Source organism: Oncorhynchus clarkii, chromosome 3, assembly GCF_045791955.1.
Source record: "Oncorhynchus clarkii lewisi isolate Uvic-CL-2024 chromosome 3, UVic_Ocla_1.0, whole genome shotgun sequence".
Classification (NCBI taxonomy): Eukaryota; Metazoa; Chordata; class Actinopteri; order Salmoniformes; family Salmonidae; genus Oncorhynchus; species Oncorhynchus clarkii.
In genome coordinates, this window is record NC_092149.1 from 89476817 (window position 1) to 89501915 (window position 25099).

The 25099-nt window shown below is 49.3% G+C and overlaps 1 protein-coding gene across 1 annotated transcript in view; it reads right to left on the reverse strand.

Moving 5' to 3' along the window:
• LOC139386378 (bone morphogenetic protein receptor type-2-like) overlaps nucleotides 1-25099 on the reverse strand; it is a 133797-nt gene that overhangs the window by 73636 nt on the left and 35062 nt on the right. The window contains exon 2 of the mRNA XM_071131925.1: nucleotides 1163-1372. Within this exon, the coding sequence (XP_070988026.1) occupies nucleotides 1163-1372 (210 nt within the window). The remainder of the gene's footprint in view (nucleotides 1-1162; nucleotides 1373-25099) is intronic.

Below are 25099 nucleotides of genomic sequence, written 5' to 3' on the forward strand. Positions count from 1 at the left end.
CAGTGACAGTGCAGAGGAAGAGAGGACACGGACAGACAGAGCTGGACAAGATGGAAACGGACACAGTGACAGTGAGCACCGAGGAAGAGAGGACACGGACAGATTTCACAGCTTGGCATGTATGATGAAATCCTGGTTGAGAATGAAACGAGAAATGAACAACGAAACAGCACAGTAAGTGAAATAAATAGGTTTTGATGATGTTTTACAGGTAATGGGGATAAACGTAAATGCCAACAAAATAACTTTTTGGTCAGTGTGTGTTTAACTATTTAACTGTACTAGAATTTTTTTTAAATATTGGTTATCGGTATCGGGTTTTTTGGCAAGGAAAATATTGGATATCGGTATCGGCCAAAAATGTCATATCGGTGTATCACTATTGTAAATACAACCCATATTTATGTTTATTTATTTCATACTTCAACTATTTGAACATTGTTACAACACTGTACATAGCCAATAATCTAAAATGTAAAATCTCTATATTATTTTAAGTTTTGTGAGTGGGCCTGCCGAGTGGTGCAGTGGTCTAAGGCACTGCATCGCAGAGCTAGAGGCGTCACTACAGACCCAGGTTTGATCCCAGGCTGTGTCACAACCGGCCGTGATCAGGAGTCACATAGGGTGGGGCACAATTGGCCAAGTGTCATCTGGGTTCGGGCATGGTTTGGCCGGGGGGGCTTTAGTTGGCTCATCGTGCTCTAGCGACTCCTTGTGGCGGGCCGGGTGCCTGCAGGCTGACCTCGGTCGTCAGTTGAACAGTGTTTCCTTTGACACATTGGTGCAGCTGGCTTCCGGGTTAAGCTGGCGGGTGTTAAGAAGAGCGGTTTGGAGGACGCATGACTCAACCTTCGCCTCTCCCAAGCCCGTTGGGGAGTTGCAGCGATGAGACAAGATCAAAATTGGGGAGAAAAAGGGGGTAAAATACACCAAAATATTATGTGTGTGTGAGAGAATGAGAGAAACAAAAGGAGAAAGAGAAAAACAGAGAGGGAGAGAGAGAAACAGAGAGAGAGAGAGAGAGAGACAGAGAGAGAAACAGAGAGAGAGAAAAACAGAAAAACAGAGAGAGAAAGAGAGAGAGCGAGCGAGCGAGATCAGGACAGAGGGAGAAACAGTTTTACATGAACACCAGGTCCGTCTATGTGTGTAGACGTACCCTGTTTGACCAGGTGTATCTCTCCGTCTCTTGTCTTCTCCCACAGTCCATAACATTGAGAGCCCTTACTGCAGCGTATAGTAGTATTCTCTCTGGTCATAGGCCAGTCTCTTCCTCCTCCTCCTGCTGCTACCCCGGCTCCCACACGCTGCTCCTCATACTGCTGCTGCTGGTCGTTGAACGCACACTCACGCTCCTCACTCTGTGCACCTAGGGACAGAGAGAGAGAGGGAGAGAGGGGGAAAGGGAGGATGAGAGAGGGGGGAGGGAGCAAGTGGGGGAGGGGGACAGGGAGAAGAGGGAGGGAGGGAGGGAGGGAGGGAGGGAGGGAGGGAGGGAGGGAGGGAGGGAGGGAGGGAGGGAGGGAGGGAGGGAGGGAGGGAGGGAGGGAGGGAGGGAGGGAGGGAGGGAGGGAGGGACAGGAAATAGCGGGATAGAGGGGAAGGGAGAGATATAGAAAAGTTAGTGAAAATCATCTGAGACAGAAAAGCTAACGGATGGAGCAGGAACATCTCTCTGTTATCTCAGCATCTCAGTGATTATTATATTATTATGATACAGGTCACAGCATCAGGGGTCTTCAACCTTTTCTTGCCCAATCATACGTTAGCAAAAACAATGTCTTATCATGAATGTGATCGGGGATAACTAATAAACATGGTAAAGGTGTGCAGATCTTCTTGGGTTTTAAATATACTGAACAAAAAGATAAACGCAACACATTTTCAGATTTTACTGAGTCACAGTTCACTTAAGGAAATCAGTCAATTTAAATACATTCATTAGGACCTAATCTATGGATTTCACATGACTGGAAATACATCTGTTGGTCACAGATACCTTAATAAAAAAATAAAATGAAGTAAATTAAGAAAATTTAAAAGCAACGATAAAATAACAGTATTGAGGCTATATACAGGGTGTTACGGTACAGAGTCAATGTGGAGGCTATATACAGGGTATTACAGTACAGAGTCAATGTGGAGGCTATATACAGGGGGTACCGGTACAGAGTCAATGTGGAGACTATATACAGGGGGTACCGGTACAGAGTCAATGTGGAGGCTATATACAGGGTGTTACAGTACAGAGTCAATGTGGAGGCTATATACAGGGGGTACCGGTACAGAGTCAATGTGGAGGCTATATACAGGGTATTACAGTACAGAGTCAATGTGGAGGCTATATACAGGTGGTACCGGTACTGAGTCAATGTGGAGGCTATATACAGGGTGTTACGGTACAGAGTCAATGTGGAGGCTATATACAGGGTGTTACGGCACAGAGTCAATGTGAAGGCTATATACAGGGGGTACCGGTACAGAGTCAATGTGGAGGCTATATACAGGGGGTACCGGTACAGAGTCAATGTGGAGGCTATATACAGGTGGTACCGGTACTGAGTCAATGTGGAGGCTATATACAGGGTGTTACGGTACAGAGTCAATGTGAAGGCTATATACAGGGGGTACCGGTACAGAGTCAATGTGGAGGCTATATACAGGGGGTACCGGTACAGAGTCAATGTGGAGGCTATATACAGGTGGTACCGGTACTGAGTCAATGTGGAGGCTATATACAGGGTGTTACGGTACAGAGTCAATGTGGAGGCTATATACAGGGTGTTACGGTACAGAGTCAATGTGGAGGCTATATACAGGGGGTACCGGTACAGAGTCAATGTGGAGGCTATATACAGGGGGTACCGGTACAGAGTCAATGTGGAGGCTATATACAGGTGGTACCGGTACAGAGTCAATGTGGAGGCTATATACAGGTGATACCGGTCAATGTGCGGAGGCACCAGTTAGTCGAGGTAATTGAGGTAATATGTACAGTGGGGCAAAAAAGTATTTAGTCAGCCACCAATTGTGCAAGTTCTCCCACTTAAAAAGATGAGAGAGGCCTGTAATTTTCATCATAGGTACACCAACTATGACAGACAAAATGAGAAAAAGAAATCCAGAAAATCACATTGTAGGATTTTTTATGAATTTATTTGCTAATTATGGCAGACTGACTCCTCCATCGGGAGGCTGAGCCCTCCACCAGCAGGCTACCAGCTGGTGGAGTCAGTCTGGCGGGCTACCAGCTCAGAGGTGGGCTACCAGCTCAGAGGCAGGCTATCAGCTCAGAGGCAGGCTACCAGCTCAGAGGCAGGCTACCAGCTCAGAGACAGGCTATCAGCTCAGAGGCAGGCTACCAGCTCAGAGGCGGGCTACCAGCTCAGAGGCGGGCTACCAGCTCAGAGGCGGGCTAGGGAGAGAGATACAGAGAGAGATACAGAGAGATACAGGTAGAGAGCAGTCTGTATATAGACCACAGGACTGTCTGGTTGAGAGCAGTCTGTATATAGACCACAGGACTGTCTGATAGAGAGCAGTCTGTATATTCTCTATAGGACTGTCTGGTAGAGAGCAGTCTGTATATAGACCACAGGACTGTCTGGTAGAGAGTAGTCTATATATAGACCACAAGACTGTCTGGTAGAGGGCAGTCTGTATATTCTCTACAGGACTGTCTGGTAGAGAGCAGTCCATATATAGACCACAGGACTGTCTGGTAGAGAGCAGTCTGTATATTCTCTACAGGACTGTCTGGTAGAGGGCAGTCTGTATATAGACCACAGGACTGTCTGGTAGAGGGCAGTCTGTATATAGACCACAGGACTGTCTGGTAGAGAGCAGTCTATATATAGACCACAGGACTGTCTGGTCTAGAGGGCAGTCTATATATAGACCACAGGACTGTCTGGTAGAGAGCAGTCTGTATATAGACCACAGGACTGTCTGGTAGAGGGCAGTCTGTATATAGACCACAGGACTGTCTGGTAGAGAGCAGTCTGTATATAGACCACAGGACTGTCTGGTAGAGGGCAGTCTGTATATAGACCACAGGACTGTCTGGTAGAGGGCGGTCTGTTCAGTGACAGCCAGTAGAACTAGTGAGGGGTGGGTGGGTGGGGGGGGGGACACACACACACTCTGCTACTGGCAGGCAGGGTGGGGTGTGGGTAAGAGGCGGGGGTCGTCATGCTACTGGCCAGGCTTTAGACTAAACAATGGCTCTCCCTCCGGCTCCATGGGGCAGGCAGGGTGGGGTGTGGGTAAGAGGCGGGGGTCGTCATCTCCCCAACGGAGCCAGAAGGAAAGACATTGTTTAGTCTAAAACCTGGCGTGTAGCAGAGCAGCACAGTATCCTGTACACAAGACACACCACAGACCACTGCAGACCCTGCCGACATCCCTCTCTACGTACCAACTGCTGACCACACTGTCTACATACAGAGAGACAACTCAATGGTCGTATCTTTGATACTGTGCATAGTTACGCTCATGTAAAATGTTCAGTGTGGTTGAAAGTGCTTTAAGAGCGATCTACTTTTGTGTGTGTGTGTGTGTTAAGGGGTTGGATAGTGTGTGTGTGTGTGTGTGTGTGTGTGTGTATGTGTGTGTGTTGTTCAGGGCAGAGACTGCGTCACATCACAGCAAGTGGCACAAAGAGTTAACACCGCAGCTCAACACGCAATGCCAGCCGAGCAACACACACACACACACACACACACACACACACACACGCTATCCAACCCCTTAACACACACACGCTATCCAACCCCTTAACACACACACGCACACGCTATCCAACCCCTTAACACACACACAGGTTTACATTGAGATGAAAGTAGGCTGTGGTAGTGGTGGCTCAGTACATCAGCCAGCCTTCTACTGTCAGAATCCAGCAACTCAGAAAGGAAAGTATGAGTATGAGACGGAGACAGAGGAGGAGGAGGAGGAGACGGAGAAAGAGTAGGAGACAGAGGAGGAGGAGGAGGAGACAGAGGAGGAGGAGGAGACGGATACAGAGGGGGAGGAGGAGACGGAGACAGAGTAGGAGGAGGATGAGACAGAGACAGAGAAGGAGGAGGAGATGGAGACAGAGAAGGAGGAGGAGACGGAGGAGGAGATGGAGACAGAGAAGGAGGAGGAGACGGAGGAGGAGTAGACAGAGAAGGAGGAGGAGGAGACGGAGACAGAGTAGGAGGAGGAGACGGAGACAGAGGAGGAGGAGGAGACGGAGACAGAGTAGGAGGAGGAGAAGGAGACAGAGGGGGAGGAGGAGACGGAGACGGAGTAGGAGACGGAGACAGAGGAGGAGACAGAGACAGAGAAGGAGGAGGACACGGAGACAGAGGAGGAGGAGGAGACGGAGACAGAGGAGGAGGAGGAGACGGAGACAGAGTAGGAGGAGGAGAAGGAGACAGAGGGGGAGGAGGAGGGGACGGAGACAGAGGAGGAGACGGAGACAGAGGAGGAGACGGAGACAGAGGAGGAGGAGACAGAGACAGAGTAGGAGGAGGAGACGGAGACAGAGGAGGAGGAGACGGAGACAGAGGAGGAGGAGACGGAGACAGAGGAGGAGACGGAGACAGAGGAGGAGGAGACGGAGACAGAGTAGGAGGAGGAGACGGATATAGAGAGGGAGGAGGAGACAGAGACAGAGTAGGAGGAGGAGAAGGAGACAGAGGGGGAGGGGGAGACAGAGGGGTAGGAGGAGGAGGAGACGGAGACAGAGAAGGAGGAGGACACGGAGACAGAGGAGAAGGATGAGACAGAGGAGGAGACAGAGACAGAGGAGGACGAAGAGACGGAGACAGGGGAGGAAGACCAGCCTGATGACCCTGATGAAAACCAAATACGAGCTGAATGCTTTATTCAGTAAAAAAAAAAGCTGAATATTCTCAGGCTGTAGCAGAGATGGTAGGAATCTGGTGAAAAGGCAGGAAAACTGCAGTCAATTGAAATCTAGAGAAACAGATCGGCAAGTCGTGGAATCTGAAATAAGACAGCCAAGCTGATTACCAATCATAAAGAAATAAACAATATATTTACAGACTTTTATCAGGAACTTTCTACTTCAGACAGTCCTTTAGCTATGCAGAAAGCAGAGGCATTCTTTCAGAATTTCAAACCTTCCTAAACTAACAGAGGAAGACAGGAAGTGGCTCGACCGCCCTATTACTTTGGAGGAATTGACCGAATGTATAAGATAAGTGGATCTGGAGGTCCTGGCTTGAGTGGTTACACGTGGTCGGTCTGCAGTTGTGAGAGTGGGAAAACTCTGGGGTTAGATGGGATACCCAGTCATTTCTATAAAAGGTTTGCAGAGCAGCTTAGCCCAGAAATATTGAAAACACTTAACACATCGATTGACACAGCTGAACTCCCACCTATGAGTGATGCAGTCATCTCCCTAATCGTCAAACAGGGAAAGAATGCCCATGAGTGTGGGCGCTACCGTCTAATTTCTTTGATAAATTGTGATGGAAAATTGTTTCCAAAATGTCTGTCTATGAGGGTGAATAATATCATTAAGAAAATCCTAAATCCAGACCAGGTGGGATTTGTGAAAGGCAGAACTTCATCTGATAATCTTAGACTCCTGCATGCCATCTGGAAGGCTACAGAGTTGTATACTTCAGTAGCAGCCTTATCCCTAGACGCAGCCTTATCCCTAGACGCAGCCTTATCCCTAGACGCAACCTTATCCCTAGACGCAGAGAAAGCCTTTGATAGGGTGGGCTGGGACTACCTGCATTATACTATAAATACAGTGCCTTGCGAAAGTATTCGGCCCCCTTGAACTTTGCGACCTTTTGCCACATTTCAGGCTTCAAACATAAAGATATAAAACTGTATTTTTTTGTGAAGAATCAACAACAAGTGGGACACAATCATGAAGTGGAACGACATTTATTGGATATTTCAAACTTTTTTAACAAATCAAAAACTGAAAAATTGGGCGTGCAAAATTATTCAGCCCCCTTAAGTTAATACTTTGTAGCGCTACCTTTTGCTGCGATTACAGCTGTAAGTCGCTTGGGGTATGTCTCTATCAGTTTTGCACATCGAGAGACTGACATTTTTTCCCATTCCTCCTTGCAAAACAGCTCGAGCTCAGTGAGGTTGGATGGAGAGCATTTGTGAACAGCAGTTTTCAGTTCTTTCCACAGATTCTCGATTGGATTCAGGTCTGGACTTTGACTTGGCCATTCTAACACCTGGATATGTTTATTTTTGAACCATTCCATTGTAGATTTTGCTTTATGTTTTGGATCATTGTCTTGTTGGAAGACAAATCTCCGTCCCAGTCTCAGGTCTTTTGCAGACTCCATCAGATTTTCTTCCAGAATGGTCCTGTATTTGGCTCCATCCATCTTCCCATCAATTTTAACCATCTTCCCTGTCCCTGCTGAAGAAAAGCAGGCCCAAACCATGATGCTGCCACCACCATGTTTGACAGTGGGGATGGTGTGTTCAGCTGTGTTTCTTTTACGCCAAGCAAAACGTTTTGCATTGTTGCCAAAAAGTTCAATTTTGGTTTCATCTGACCAGAGCACCTTCTTCCACATGTTTGGTGTGTCTCCCAGGTGGCTTGTGGCAAACTTTAAACGACACTTTTTATGGATATCTTTAAGAAATGGCTTTCTTCTTGCCACTCTTCCATAAAGGCCAGATTTGTACAATATACGACTGATTGTTGTCCTATGGACAGAGTCTCCCACCTCAGCTGTAGATCTCTGCAGTTCATCCAGAGTGATCATGGGCCTCTTGGCTGCATCTCTGATCAGTCTTCTCCTTGTATGAGCTGAAAGTTTAGAGGGACGGCCAGGTCTTGGTAGATTTGCAGTGGTCTGATACTCCTTCCATTTCAATATTATCGCTTGCACAGTGCTCCTTGGGATGTTTAAAGCTTGGGAAATCTTTTTGTATCCAAATCTGGCTTTAAACTTCTTCACAACAGTATCTCGGACCTGCCTGGTGTGTTCCTTGTTCTTCATGATGCTCTCTGCGCTTTTAACGGACCTCTGAGACTATCACAGTGCAGGTGCATTTATACGGAGACTTGATTACACACAGGTGGATTGTATTTATCATCATTAGTCATTTAGGTCAACATTGGATCATTCAGAGATCCTCACTGAACTTCTGGAGAGAGTTTGCTGCACTGAAAGTAAAGGGGCTGAATAATTTTGCACGTCCAACTTTTCAGTTTTTGATTTCTTAAAAAAGTTTGAAATATCCAATAAATGTCGTTCCAGTTCATGATTGTGTCCCACTTGTTGTTGATTCTTCACAAAAAAATACAGTTTTATATCTTTATGTTTGAAGCCTGAAATGTGGCAAAAGGTCGCAAAGTTCAAGGGGGCCGAATACTTTCGCAAGGCACTGTACATTAGGATTTGGACAGGGCTTTCAGAATATTACTAAACTTCTGTACAACGACCCCAAATCCAGTCGTCACTAACGGACTACGATCATGTCCATTTTCTGTAGGACGAGGCACGAAACAGGGTGACTGTCTGTCACCTCTCCTATTTATTGTAGCATTAGAACCAGTAGCCGAAGCCATTAGGCTGCATCAGTCAATCAAAGGGGTTACTATGGGAGGTAGGGAGAATAAACTACTGCTTTATGCAGACGACATATTACTATTAACGTCAGACCACCCAACTCTCCAGATGGCCTTTACCGGACTTAATAAATGCATTTTCAGAGATATCGGGCTATGAAGTAAACTGGACCAAATCTGAAGTAATGCACATGTCAAAACATGGTCTGAGAAATGACTTCCTCAGCTGGAGGTTTCAACGGTTCCTTAAAACCTTGAGGTACCTGTGAATCACTTTAAATCCTGGTCTAGAGAACATGATTTCTGAAAACATTGACCCACTACTGAACAAAGTTCAACTCCAGTTTAAGCGCTGGGATAAGCTACAGATCTCATTATGTGAGAGGATGCAGGTGATAAAGATGGTCCTAGCTCTGAATGACGTCATCAGCATGTTACCACTGTCCATACCTGTCTATACTTTTTAAATCCATTGACAAAATGACTACGGAGTTTGTTTTTTGCCGGTAAAAGGGCCAGGCTGAAACTAGCGAGATTACAGGCAACGACTGAGAAGGGAGGATTAAAACTCCCTAACATGTAATTATATCAAGAAGCCTTTATAACCACCCTAATAGGCTCTCTCTTTACTGAGAACTCTAATAGGCTCTCTCTCTTTACTGAAAACTCTAATAGGCTCTCTATTTACTGAGAACTCTAATAGGCTCTCTCTTTACTGAGAACTCTAATAGGCTCTCTCTATACTGAGAACTCTAATAGGCTCTCTCTTTATTGAGAACTCTAATAGGCTCTCTCTTTACTGAGAACTTTAATAGGCTCTCTCTTTACTGAGAACTCTAATAGGCTCTCTCTTTACTGGGAACTCTAATAGGCTCTCTCTTTACTGAGAACTCTAATAGGCTCTCTCTTTACCCGCGAACTCTAATTGGCCAATCTGGGTGGACATGGAGGAAGAACTTAATGCCCCATTCGGAGAATCAGATTATTTGAGTCAACAAAAAGTGGCACTGCAGAATTCAAAAATGTTCCATACAAACAAAGTGTATGGAGTCAGATTCAAAAGAGAGAAAAATCTTCACTTTTCCTGAAAAGCTCTGCTTCAATAAGGAACAAGCCTACATTGAAAATAGGGACACATGGTTTTCTGGAAAGATTGGTATAGAAAGGGGATAGAGAACATTGGTACAGATAACCAAGAAAACACCTTTACCTCCTTTGAAGAACTAAGGTCCAAGTAGAATTTACAGAAAGAACACTGAGATATCTCCAGTATATAGATTGTAATGTTTAAGGTAGGACAAAAACAACAACAAATCCCCTGTACATTCTGATACAACTGTTAAGATAGAAATCCATACGAATATATAGCCACCTGATAGGTGGAATTAATGCACGGGCCTAAAGGACATATGAGAAAAAGACCTGGAGGTAAGTATTGGAGAGGAGGAATGGAATAGATACTAATATAACAGATGCTCCTCCCTATGAGAGATGCCCGGTCCAAGCTGATTCAATGGACTCCGAGGTTGAACAGAATAGGTTTGAATGAATCCAGTCTATGCTGGAGATGTCAGGCACGTACAGGTGACATGATATATGTTCTGTGACTGTCTAAGCTTGGATACCTTTTGGCGGAAGCTAATGGAAAAGATTGGGGATATACCTGGGTACCACAATACCTGCAAATCCTGTTTTTTCCATTACTGAATATCACTAACGATATTGTTAGACTGAGAAGCTCATGTTTAAACTGGCTAAAAGTTGCTCTAATCACAGCCAGTCATATTGAGACACTGGAGGGAGGAGGACAGCCAAAAGAGTCATATTGAGACACTGGAGGGAGGAGGACAGCCAAAAGAGTCATATTGAGACACAGGAGGGAGGAGGACAGCCAAAAGAGTCATATTGAGACACAGGAGGGAGGAGGACAGCCAAAAGAGTCATATTGAGACACAGGAGGGAGGAGGACAGCCAAAACAGTCATATTGAGACACAGGAGGGAGGAGGAAAGCCAAAATAGTCATATTGAGTCACTGGAGGGAGGAGGACAGCCAAAAGAGTCATATTGAGACACTGGAGGGAGGAGGACAGCCAAAAGAGTCATATTGAGTCACTGGAGGGAGGAGGACAGCCAAAAGAGTCATATTGAGACACAGGAGGGAGGAGGACAGCCAAAAGAGTCATATTGAGACACAGGAGGGAGGAGGACAGCCAAAAGAGTCATATTGAGACACTGGAGGGAGGAGGACAGCCAAAAGAGTCATATTGAGACACAGGAGGGAGGAGGACAGCCAAAAGAGTCATATTGAAAAGAGTGGCTGGCTGGGCGTGTCCGGGCGGCCCAGCTACCCATTGAAAAGAGTGTCTGGGTTTGTCTCGGCTTCGACTAGCACTGTATATTAATGTCTGCCAAGTTATTGTTTAGTGCTAAATGTAACTCAATTGCATTGTTATATCGTGAAAGGAAGCAAAAACTAACATTACTAAAAAATAAACAAATTAAGAAATAGAGACCGGAATATTACTGAACAAAAATATAAACACAACATGTAATGTGTTGGTCCCATGTTTCATGAGCTGAAATAAAAGATTCCACAAATGTTCAATGAGCAAATTCAATGTTCAATGAGCAATGAGTCAAATTTGGGGCACAAATTTCTTTAGATCTCAGTTAGTCAGCATTTCTCATTTGCCAAGATAATCCAGGTGTGGCATATCAAGAAGCTGATTAAACAGCATGATCATTACACAGGTGCACCTTGTGTTGGGGAAAATAAAAGGCCACTCTAAAATGTGCCTTTTTGTCACACAAAAAAACGCTACAGATGTCTCAAGTTGAGGGAGCGTACATTTGGCATGCTGACAGCAGGAACATCCAGCAGAGCTGTTGCCAGAGAATTGAATCTTCATTTATCTACCATAAGCCGCCTCCAATGTCATTTTAGAGAATTTGACAGTACGTCTAATAGGCCTCACAACTGCAGACCGACCACGTGTAACCACTCAAGCCAGGACCTACAGATACGGCTTCTTCACCTGCAGAAGTGTCTGAGACCAACCATCCGAACAGCTGATGAAACTGTGGGTTTGCACAAGCAAAGCATTTCTGCACAAACTGTCAGAAACCGTCTCAGGGAAACTGGCTACTCGTCGTCCTCACCAGGGTCTTGACCTGACTGCAGTTCGGTGTCGTAACCGACTTCAGTGGGCAAATGCTCACCTTCGATGGCCACTGGCACCCTAGAGAAGTGTGCTCTTCACAGATGATTCCCGGTTTGTACCGGGCAGAACTGTACCAGGCAGACAGTGTGTAATGGGTCGTGTGGGCGAGCATTTTGCTGATGTCAACGTCATGAACAGAGTGCTCCATGGTAGTGGTGGGGTTATGGTATGGACAGGCATAAGCTACGGACAACACACACTTTTATCAATGGTAATTTGAAAGCACAGAGACACCATGGCGTGATCCTGAGGACCATTGTTGTGCCATTACCTCATGTTTCAGCATTATAATACACGGCCCCATGTCGCAAGGATCTGGACACAATTCCTGGAAGTTGAAAATGTCCCAGTTCTTCCATGGCCTGCATACTCACCAGAAACTCATTGAGTATAGTTGGGATGCCCTGGATTGACGTGTACGACAGCGTGTTCCAGTTCTTGCCAATATCAAGCAACTTCGAACAGTCATTGAAGAGGAATGGGACAACATTCCACAGGCCGCAATCAACAGCTGGATCAACTCTATGCGAAGGAGATGTGTCACCCTGCATCAGGCACGGTGGTCACACCAGAAACTGGCTGGTTTTCATGAGGTAAATCGTGGTGGTCACACCAGGTACTGACTGGTTTCCATGAGGTAAATGGTGGTCACACCAAATACTGACTGGTTTCCATGAGGTAAATGGTGGTCACACCAGATACTGACTGGTTTCCATGAGGTAAATGGTGGTCACACCAGATACTGACTGGTTTTCTGATCTTTTTTCCCCCAATTTCATGGTATCCAATTGGTAGTTACAGCTTTGTCCCATCGCTGCAACTCCAGTAAGGACTCGGGAGAGGCGAAGGTCGAGAGCCATGCGTCCTCCGAAACACGGCCTTGCCAAGCCGCACTGCTTCTTGACACACTTCTCGCTTAACCCAGAAGCCAGCTGCACCAATGTGTTGGAGGAAACACTGTACACCTGGCGACCGAATTCAGCTTTCAGGTGCCCGGCCTGTCACAAAGAGTCGCTAGAGTGCGATGGGACAAGGCAATACCAGCCGGCCAAACCCTCCCCTAACCCGTACGACGCTGGGCCAATTGTGCGTCACCTCATGGGTCTTCTGGTCACGGCCAGCTGTGACACAGCCTGGGATCGAACCCGGGTCTGTAGTGACACCTCTAGCTATGAGATGCAGTACCTTGGATCGCTGTGACATAGCCTGGGATCGAACCCAGGTCTGTCTGTAATGACACCTCTAGCTATGAGATGCAGTACCTTAGATCGCTGTGACACAGCCTGGGATCGAACACGGGTCTGTCTGCAGTGACACCTCTAGCTATGAGCTATCATGTAACATAGCTCTAATATGGTTGGATACATATTACAATTATATACATATTACATCTGTATACATATTACAACTACTGTATATACAGTTGAAGTCAGAAGTTACACCTTAGCCAAATGCATTTAAACTCAGTTTTCAGTGAGTTTAACTCAGTGATCAGTTAGGATCACCACTTCATTTTAAGAATGTGAAATGTCAGGTCTTCCAGCGTTTCAGGAATCACAGAAATATGTCTCCAAGTGGAAGCAGAAAGTTCTTATTGGTTATAAGAAATGATAGCGAATACATTGTGAAAATAAAGTAAAGATTAACGCCAGAAGAATCCAAATAGCAAAGTTGGGTCGAAGCTCACAAAACGGAGGGCTCGAGGATGGCGCCTTCTTAAATCACCATAGAGATGGGAATGCTGGACTTCTCGTCTGAAGACAGTCAGTCAGACAGGTTTAATACATCTACTAGGGCTGTGAATGTTAAAAAGTTTAAACAAAGTTGGGATCTTTAACATGCAGAAAAATCCTAACCGAAACACAAAATTCAAAATCACAGTGCAGTTATCACAAAACACAGGAAATAATGTGTTACAGCCTAACTCAACGATAGGCTATGAAAGGCCTGGAGGAAGTTGTGTAATTTAAATACAGACTCAGCAGGAAGAAATAAGACAGTAAACACCATAGTGGGTCAATTTCTATAACAACTAAAAGCTTTGACGAGTGAGGCTAAACTTTTGCTCTGTTTTTTGATGTCCTGTCTACTGTGAACAGTGTGAAGCCAACCCATACACATGTTTTGATGTCCTGTCTACTGTGAACAGTGTGAAGCCAACCCATACACATGTTTTGATGTCCTGTCTACTGTGAACAGTGTGAAGCCAACCCATACACATGTTTTGATGTCCTGTCTACTGTGAACAGTGTGAAGCCAACCCATACACATGTTTTGATGTCCTGTCTACTGTGAACAGTGTGAAGCCAACCCATACACATGTTTTGATGTCCTGTCTACTGTGAACAGTGTGAAGCCAACCCATACACATGTTTTGATGTCCTGTCTACTGTGAACAGTGTGAAGCCAACCTATACACATGTTTTGATGTCCTGTCTACTGTGAACAGTGTGAAGCCAACCCATACACATGTTTTGATGTCCTGTCTACTGTGAACAGTGTGAAGCCAACCCATACACATGTTTTGATGTCCTGTCTACTGTGAACAGTGTGAAGCCAACCTATACACATGTTTTGATGTCCTGTCTACTGTGAACAGTGTGAAGCCAACCCATACACATGTTTTGATGTCCTGTCTACTGTGAACAGTGTGAAGCCAACCCATACACATGTTTTGATGTCCTGTCTACTGTGAACAGTGTGAAGCCAACCTATACACATGTTTTGATGTCCTGTCTACTGTGAACAGTGTGAAGCCAACCCATACACATGTTTTGATGTCCTGTCTACTGTGAACAGTGTGAAGCCAACCCATACACATGTTTTGATGTCCTGTCTACTGTGAACAGTGTGAAGCCAACCCATACACATGTTTTGATGTCCTGTCTACTGTGAACAGTGTGAAGCCAACCCATACACATGTTTTGATGTCCTGTCTACTGTGAACAGTGTGAAGCCAACCCATACACATGTTTTGATGTCCTGTCTACTGTGAACAGTGTGAAGCCAACCCATACACGTGTTTTGATGTCCTGTCTACTGATCCAGACTGTTGCTGAGACACAAACCGTTGCTGAGACCGTTGCTGAGACCGTTGCTGAGACCCAAACCGTTGCTGAGACCCAAACCGTTGCTGAGACCCAAACCGATGCTGAGACCCAAACCGTTGCTGAGAACGTTGCTGAGACCGTTGCTGAGACCCAGACCGTTGCTGATACCGTTGCTGAGACACAAACCGTTGCTGAGACCCAAACCGTTGCTGAGAACGTTGCTGAGACCGTTGCTGAGACCGTTGCTGAGACCGTTGCTGAGACCCAAACCGTTGCTGAGACCGTTGCTGAGACCCAAACCGTTGCTGAGACCCAAACCGTTGCTGAGACCCAAACCGATGCTGAGACCCAAACCGTTGCTGAGAACGTTGCTGAGACCATTGCTGAGACCCAGACCGTTGCTGATACCGTTGCTGAGACCCAAACCGTTGCTGAGACCCAAACCGTTGCTGAGACCCAAACCGTTGCTGAGACCGTTGCTGAGACCCAAACCGTTGCTGAGACCCAAACCGTTGCTGAGACCCTTGCTGAGACCCAAACAGTTGCTGAGACCCAAACCGTTGCTGAGACCCAAACCGTTGCTGAGACCCTTGCTGAGACCCAGACCGTTGCTGAGACCCAAACCGTTGCTGAGACCCAAACCGTTGCTGAGACCCAAACCGTTGCTGAGACCCAAACCGTTGCTGAGACCCAAACCGTTGCTGAGACCGTTGCTGAGACCCAAACCGTTGCTGAGACCGTTGCTGAGACCGTTGCTGAGACCCAAACCGTTGCTGAGACCCAAACCGTTGCTGAGACCGTTGCTGAGACCCAGACCGTTGCTGAGACCCAAACCGTTGCTGAGACACAAACCGTTGCTGAGAACGTTGCTGAGACCCAAACCGTTGCTGAGACCTAAAACCGTTGCTGAGACCCAAACCGTTGCTGAGACCCAAACCGTTGCTGAGACCCAAACCGTTGCTGAGACCGTTGCTGAGACCGTTGCTGAGACACAAACCGTTGCTGAGACCCAGACCGTTGCTGAGACCCAGACCGTTGCAGAGACCCAGACCGTTACAGAGACCCAGACCGTTGCTGAGACCCAAACCATTGCTGAGACCCAAACCGTTGTTGAGACCCAAACCGTTGCTGAGACCCAGACCGTTGCTGAGACCGTTGCTGAGACCGTTGCTGAGACCCAGACCGTTGCTGAGACACAAACCGTTGCTGAGACCCAAACCGTTGCTGAGACCATTGCTGAGACCCAAACCGTTGCTGAGACCGTTGCTGAGACACAAACCGTTGCTGAGACCCAAACCGTTGCTGAGACCGTTGCTGAGACCCAAACCGTTGCTGAGACACAAACCGTTGCTGAGACCCAGACCGTTGCTGAGACACAAACCGTTGCTGAGACCCAGACCGTTGCTGAGACACAAACCTTTGCTGAGACCCAAACCGTTGCTGAGACCGTTGCTGAGACCCAAACCGTTGCTGAGACCCAAACCGTTGCTGAGACCCAAACCGTTGCTGAGACCGTTGCTGAGACCCAAACCGTTGCTGAGACCCAAACCGTTGCTGAGACCGTTGCTGAGACCCAAACCGTTGCTGAGACCCAAACCATTGCTGAGACCGTTGCTAAGACCCAAACCGTTGCTGAGACCGTTGCTGAGACCCAAACCGTTGCTGAGACCCAAACCGTTGCTGAGACCCAAACCGTTGCTGAGACCCAAACCGTTGCTGAGACCCAAACCGTTGCTGAGACCCAAACCGTTGCTGAGAACCAAACCGTTGCTGAGACCGTTGCTGAGACCGTTGCTGAGACCGTTGCTGAGACCCAAACCGTTGCTGAGACCGTTGCTGAGACACAAACCGTTGCTGAGACCCAAACCGTTGCTGAGACCCAAACCGTTGCTGAGACCGTTGCTGAGACCCAAACCGTTGCTGAGACCGTTGCTGAGACCCAAACCGTTGCTGAGACCCAAACCGTTGCTGAGACACAAACCGTTGCTGAGACACAAATCATTGCTGAGACCCAAACCGTTGCAGAGACCCAAACCGTTGCTGAGACCCAAACCGTTGCTGAGACCGTTGCTGAGACACAAACCGTTGCTGAGACATAAACCGTTGCTGAGACCGTTGCTGAGACACAAACCGTTTCTGAGACACAAACCGTTGCTGAGACCCAAACCGTTGCTGAGACCGTTGCTGAGACCGTTGCTGAGACCGTTGCTGAGACCCAAACCGTTGCTGAGACACAAACCGTTGCTGAGACACAAACTGTTGCTGAGACCCAAACAGTTGCTGAGACCGTTGCTGAGACCGTTGCTGAGACCCAAACCGTTGCTGAGACCCAAACCGTTGCGAGACCATTGCTGAGACCCAAACCGTTGCTGAGACCCAAACCGTTGCTGAGACCGTTGCTGAGACCGTTGCTGAGACCCAAACCATTGCTGAGACCCAAACCATTGCTGAGACCGTTGCTGAGACCCAAACCGTTGCTGAGACCGTTGCTGAGACCCAAACCGTTGCTGAGACCCAAACCGTTACTGAGACCCAAACCGTTGCTGAGACCCAAACCGTTGCTGAGACCCAAACCGTTGCTGAGACCCAAACCGTGGCTGAGACCGTTGCTGAGACCGTTGCTGAGACCGTTGCTGAGACACAAACCGTTGCTGAGACCGTTGCTGAGACACAAACCTTTGCTGAGACCCAAACCGTTGCTGAGACACAAACCGTTGCTGAGACCGTTGCTGAGACCCAAACCGTTGCTGAGACCGTTGCTGAGACCCAAACCGTTGCTGAGACCCAAACCGTTGCTGAGACCCAAACCGTGGCTGAGACCGTTGCTGAGACCGTTGCTGAGACACAAACCGTTGCTGAGACCGTTGCTGAGACACAAACCTTTGCTGAGACCCAAACCGTTGCTGAGACACAAACCGTTGCTGAGACCGTTGCTGAGACCCAAACCGTTGCTGAGACCGTTGCTGAGACCCAAACCGTTGCTGAGACCGTTGCTGAGACCCAAACCGTTGCTGAGACCCAAACCGTTGCTGAGACCCAAACCGCTGCTGAGACCCAAACCGATGCTGAGACCCAAACCGTTGCTGAGACCGTTGCTGAGACACAAACCGTTGCTGAGACCGTTGCTGAGACAAAAACCGTTGCTGAGACCCAAACCGTTGCTGAGACCGTTGCTGAGACCCAAACCGTTGCTGAGACCCAAACCGTTGCTGAGACACAAACCGTTGCTGAGACCCAAACCGTTCCTGAGACCCAAACCGTTGCTGAGACCGTTGCTGAGACCCAAACCGTTGCTGAGACAGTTGCTGAGACCCAAACCGTTGCTGAGACCCAAACCGTTGCTGAGACCGTTGCTGAGACCGTTGCTGAGACCCAAACCGTTGCTGAGACCCAAATCGTTGCTGAGACCCAAACCGTTGCTGAGACCCAAACCGTTGCTGAGACCCAGACCGTTGCTGAGACCGTTGCTGAGACACAAACCATTGCTGAGACCGTTGCTGAGACCCAAACCATTGCTGAGACCGTTGCTGAGACCCAGACCGTAGCTGAGACCCAAACCGTTGCTGAGACCCAAACCGTTGCTGAGACCGTTGCTGAGACCCAAACCGTTGCTGAGACCCAAACCGTTGCTGAGACACAAACCGTTGCTGAGACACAAACCGTTGCTGAGACCCAAACCGTTGATTAGACACAAACCGTTGCTGAGACCCAAACCGTTGCTGAGACCGTTGCTGAGACCGTTGCTGAGACCGTTGCTGAGACCCAAACCGTTGCTGAGACCGTTGCTGAGACCGTTGCTGAGACCGTTGCTGAGACCCAAACCGTTGCTGAGACCCAAACCGTTACTGAGACCCAAACCGTTGCTGAGACCCAAACCGTTGCTGAGACCCAAACCGTTGCTGAGACCCAAACCGTGGCTGAGACCGTTGCTGAGACCGTTGCTGAGACCGTTGCTGAGACACAAACCGTTGCTGAGACACAAACCGTTGCTGAGACCGTTGCTGAGACACAAACCTTTGCTGAGACCCAAACCGTTGCTGAGACACAAACCGTTGCTGAGACCGTTGCTGAGACCCAAACCGTTGCTGAGACCGTTGCTGAGACCCAAACCGTTGCTGAGACACAAACCGTTGCTGAGACCGTTGCTGAGACACAAACCTTTGCTGAGACCCAAACCGTTGCTGAGACACAAACCGTTGCTGAGACCGTTGCTGAGACCCAAACCGTTGCTGAGACCGTTGCTGAGACCCAAACCGTTGCTGAGACCGTTGCTGAGACCCAAACCGTTGCTGAGACCCAAACCGTTGCTGAGACCCAAACCGCTGCTGAGACCCAAACCGATGCTGAGACCCAAACCGTTGCTGAGACCGTTGCTGAGACACAAACCGTTGCTGAGACCGTTGCTGAGACAAAAACCGTTGCTGAGACCCAAACCGTTGCTGAGACCGTTGCTGAGACCCAAACCGTTGCTGAGACCCAAACCGTTGCTGAGACACAAACCGTTGCTGAGACCCAAACCGTTCCTGAGACCCAAACCGTTGCTGAGACCGTTGCTGAGACCCAAACCGTTGCTGAGACAGTTGCTGAGACCCAAACCGTTGCTGAGACCCAAACCGTTGCTGAGACCGTTGCTGAGACCGTTGCTGAGACCCAAACCGTTGCTGAGACCCAAACCGTTGCTGAGACCCAAACCGTTGCTGAGACCCAAACCGTTGCTGAGACCCAGACCGTTGCTGAGACCGTTGCTGAGACACAAACCATTGCTGAGACCGTTGCTGAGACCCAAACCATTGCTGAGACCGTTGCTGAGACCCAGACCGTAGCTGAGACCCAAACCGTTGCTGAGACCCAAACCGTTGCTGAGACCCAAACCGTTTCTGTGACCCAAAATGTTGCTGAGACCGTTGCTGAGACAGTTGCTGAGACCGTTGCTGAGACCCAAACCGTTGCTGAGACCCAAACCGCTGCTGAGACCGTTGCTGAGACCGTTGCTGAGACCCAAACCGTTGCTGAGACCGTTGCTGAGACCGTTGCTGAGACCGTAGCTGAGACCCAAACCGTTGCTGAGACCGTTGCTGAGACCCAAACCGTTGCTGAGACCCAAACCGTTGCTGAGACACAAACCGTTGCTGAGACACAAACCGTTGCTGAGACCCAAACCGTTGATTAGACACAAACCGTTGCTGAGACCCAAACCGTTGCTGAGACCGTTGCTGAGACCGTTGCTGAGACCGTTGCTGAGACCCAAACCGTTGCTGAGACCCAAACCGCTGCTGAGACCGTTGCTGAGACCGTTGCTGAGACCCAAACCGTTGCTGAGACCGTTGCTGAGACCGTTGCTGAGACCGTAGCTGAGACCCAAACCGTTGCTGAGACCGTTGCTGAGACCCAAACCGTTGCTGAGACCCAAACCGTTGCTGAGACACAAACCGTTGCTGAGACCCAAACCGTTGCTGAGACACAAACCGTTGCTGAGACACAAACCGTTGCTGAGACCCAAACCGTTGATTAGACACAAACCGTTGCTGAGACCCAAACCGTTGCTGAGACCCAAACCGTTGCTGAGACCGTTGCTGAGACCGTTGCTGAGACCCAAACCGTTGCTGAGACCGTTGCTGAGACACAAACCGCTGCTGAGACCCAAACCGTTGCTGAGACACTAACCGTTGCTGAGACCATTGCTGAGACCGTTGCTGAGACCGTTGCTGAGACCCAAACCGTTGCTGAGACCCAAACCGTTGCTGAGACCGTTGCTGAGACCCAAACCGTTGCTGAGACCGTTGCTGAGACCCAAACCGTTGCTGAGACCCAAACCATTGCTGAGACCCAAACCGTTGCAGAGACCCAAACCGTTGCTGAGACCAAAACCGTTGCTGAGACCGTTACTGAGACACAAACCGTTGCTGAGACATAAACCGTTGCTGAGACCGTTGCTGAGACCGTTGCTGAGACCCAAACCGTTGCTGAGACCGTTGCTGAGACCGTTGCTGAGACCGTAGCTGAGACCCAAACCGTTGCTGAGACCGTTGCTGAGACCCAAACCGTTGCTGAGACCCAAACCGTTGCTGAGACACAAACCGTTGCTGAGACCCAAACCGTTGCTGAGACACAAACCGTTGCTGAGACACAAACCGTTGCTGAGACCCAAACCGTTGATTAGACACAAACCGTTGCTGAGACCCAAACCGTTGCTGAGACCCAAACCGTTGCTGAGACCGTTGCTGAGACCGTTGCTGAGACCCAAACCGTTGCTGAGACCGTTGCTGAGACACAAACCGCTGCTGAGACCCAAACCGTTGCTGAGACACAAACCGTTGCTGAGACCATTGCTGAGACCGTTGCTGAGACCGTTGCTGAGACCCAAACCGTTGCTGAGACCCAAACCGTTGCTGAGACCGTTGCTGAGACCCAAACCGTTGCTGAGACCGTTGCTGAGACCCAAACCGTTGCTGAGACCCAAACCATTGCTGAGACCCAAACCGTTGCAGAGACCCAAACCGTTGCTGAGACCAAAACCGTTGCTGAGACCGTTACTGAGACACAAACCGTTGCTGAGACATAAACCGTTGCTGAGACATAAACCGTTGCTGAGACCGTTGCTGAGACACAAACCGTTGCTGAGACACAAACCGTTGCTGAGACCCAAACCGTTGCTGAGACCGTTGCTGAGACCGTTGCTGAGACCCAAACCGTTGCTGAGACCCAAACCGACCCAAACCGTTGCTGAGACCCAAACCGTTGCTGAGACCCAAACCGTTGCTGAGACCCAAACCGTTGCTGAGACCCAAACCGTGGCTGAGACCGTTGCTGAGACCGTTGCTGAGACCGTTGCTGAGACACAAACCGTTGCTGAGACCGTTCGTGAGACACAAACCTTTGCTGAGACCCAAACCGTTGCTGAGACACAAACCGTTGCTGAGACCGTTGCTGAGACCCAAACCGTTGCTGAGACCGTTGCTGAGACCCAAACCGTTGCTGAGACCGTTGCTGAGACCCAAACCGTTGCTGAGACCCAAACCGTTGCTGAGACCCAAACCGCTGCTGAGACCCAAACCGATGCTGAGACCCAAACCGTTGCTGAGACCGTTGCTGAGACACAAACCGTTGTTTAGATCGTTGCTGAGACCCAAACCGTTGCTGAGACCCAAACCGCTGCTGAGACCGTTGCTGAGACCCAAACCGTTGCTGAGACCCAAACCGTTGCTGAGACCCAAACCGTTGCTGAGACACAAACCGTTGCTGAGACCCAAACCGTTCCTGAGACCCAAACCGTTGCTGAGACCGTTATTGAGACCCAAACCGTTGCTGAGACCGTTGCTGAGACCCAAACCGTTGCTGAGACCCAAACCGTTGCTGAGACCGTTGCTGAGACCCAAACCGTTGCTGAGACCCAAACCGTTGCTGAGACCCAAAGCGTTGCTGAGACCCAGACCGTTGCTGAGACCGTTGCTGAGACCGTTGCTGAGACCCAAACCATTGCTGAGACCGTTGCTGAGACACAAACCATTGCTGAGACCGTTGCTGAGACCCAAACCATTGCTGAGACCGTTGCTGAGACCCAAACCGTAGCTGAGACCCAAACCGTTGCTGAGACCCAAACCGTTGCTGAGACCCAAACCGTTTCTGTGACCCAAAACGTTGCTGAGACCGTTGCTGAGACCGTTGCTGAGACCGTTGCTGAGACCCAAACCGTTGCTGAGACCCAAACCGCTGATGAGACCGTTGCTGAGACCGTTGCTGAGACCCAAACCGTTGCTGAGACCGTTGCTGAGACCGTTGCTGAGACTGTTGCTGAGACCGTTGCTGAGACCCAAACCGTTGCTGAGACCCAAACCGTTGCTGAGACACAAACCGTTGCTGAGACACAAACCGTTGCTGAGACCCTAACCGTTGCTGAGACCCAAACCGTTGCTGAGACCGTTGCTGAGACCGTTGCTGAGACCGTTGCTGAGACCCAAACCGTTGCTGAGACCGTTGCTGAGACACAAACCGTTGCTGAGACCCAAACCGTTGCTGAGACACAAACCGTTGCTGAGACCATTGCTGAGACCGTTGCTGAGACCGTTGCTGAGACCCAAACCGTTGCTGAGACCCAAACCGTTGCTGAGACCGTTGCTGAGAACCAAACCGTTGCTGAGACCGTTGCTGAGACCCAAACCGTTGCTGAGACCCAAACCGTTGCTGAGACACAAACCGTTGCTGAGACCCAAACCATTGCTGAGACCCAAACCGTTGCAGAGACCCAAACCGTTGCTGAGACCCAAACCGTTGCTGAGACCGTTACTGAGACACAAACCGTTGCTGAGACATAAACCGTTGCTGAGACCGTTGCTGAGACACAAACCGTTGCTGAGACACAAACCATTGCTGAGACCCAAACCGTTGCTGAGACCGTTGCTGAGACCGTTGCTGAGACCCAAACCGTTGCTGAGACACAAACCGTTGCTGAGACACAAACTGTTGCTGAGACCCAAACCGTTGCTGAGACCGTTGCTGAGACCCAAACCGTAGCTGAGACACAAACCGTTGCTGAGACCCAAACCATTGCTGAGACCCAAACCGTTGCAGAGACCCAAACCGTTTCTGTGACCCAAACCGATGCTGAGACCCAAACCGTTGCTGAGACCGTTGCTGAGACACAAACCGTTGCTGAGACCGTTGCTGAGACCCAAACCGTTGCTGAGACCCAAACCGTTGCTGAGACCCTTGCTGAGACCCAAACCGTTGCTGAGACAAAAAACGTTGCTGAGACCCAAACCGTTGCTGAGACCCAAACCGTTGCTGAGACCGTTGCTGAGACCGTTGCTGAGACCCAAACCGTTGCTTATACCCACACCGTTGCTGAGACCCAAACCGTTGCTGTGACCCAAACCGTTGCTGAGACTCAAACCGTTGCTGAGACCCAAACCGTTGCTGAGATCATTGCTGAGACCCAAACCGTTGCTGAGACCCAAACCGTTGCTGAGACCGTTGCTGAGACCCAAACCATTGCTGAGACCCAAACCATTGCTGAGACCGTTGCTGAGACCCAAACCGTTGCTGAGACCGTTGCTGAGACCCAAACCGTTGCTGAGACCCAAACCGTTGCTGAGACCCAAACCGTTGCTGAGACCCAAACCGTTGCAGAGACCCAAACCGTTGCTGAGACCCAAACCGTTGCTGAGACCGTTGCTGAGACCGTTGCTGAGACCCAAACCGTTGCTTATACCCAATCCGTTGCTGAGACCCAAACCGTTGCTGTGACCCAAACCGTTGCTGAGACCCAAACCGTTGCTGAGACCCAAACCGTTGCTGAGACCGTTGCTGAGACCCAAACCATTGCTGAGACCCAAACCATTGCTGAGACCGTTGCTGAGACCCAAACCGTTGCTGAGACCGTTGCTGAGACCCAAACCGTTGCTGAGACCCAAACCATTGCTGAGAACATTGCTGAGACCCAAACCGTTGCTGAGACCCAAACCGTTGCTGAGACCGTTGCTGAGACCCAAACCATTGCTGAGACCCAAACCATTGCTGAGACCGTTGCTGAGACCCAAACCGATGCTGAGACCGTTGCTGAGACCCAAACCGTTGCTGAGACCCAAACCGATGCTGAGACCGTTGCTGAGACACAAACCGTTGCTGAGACCCAAACCGTTGCTTAGAACCAAACCGTTGCTGAGACCCAAACTGTTGCTGAGACCCAAACCGTTGCTGAGACCGTTGCTGAGACCGTTGCTGAGACCCTTGCTGAGACCCAAACCGTTGCTGAGACCGTTGCTGAGACACAAACCTTTGCTGAGACCCAAACCGTTGCTGAGACACAAACCGTTGCTGAGACCGTTGCTGAGACCCAAACCGTTGCTGAGACCGTTGCTGAGACCCAAACCGTAGCTGAGACACAAACCGTTGCTGAGACCCAAACCATTGCTGAGACCCAAACCGTTGCAGAGACCCAAACCGTTTCTGTGACCCAAACCGTTGCTGAGACCCAAACCGTTGCTGAGACCCTTGCTGAGACCCAAACCGTTGCTGAGACCCTTGCTGAGACCCAAACCGTTGCTGAGACCCAAACCGTTGCTGAGACCCAAACCGTTGCTGAGACACAAACCGTTGCTGAGACCCAAACCGTTGCTGAGACCCAAACCGTTGCTGAGACCGTTGCTGAGACCCAAACCGTTGCTGAGACACAAACCGTTGCTGAGACCCAAACCGTTGCTGAGACCCAAACCGTTGCTGAGACCGTTGCTGAGACCGTTGCTGAGACCCAAACCGT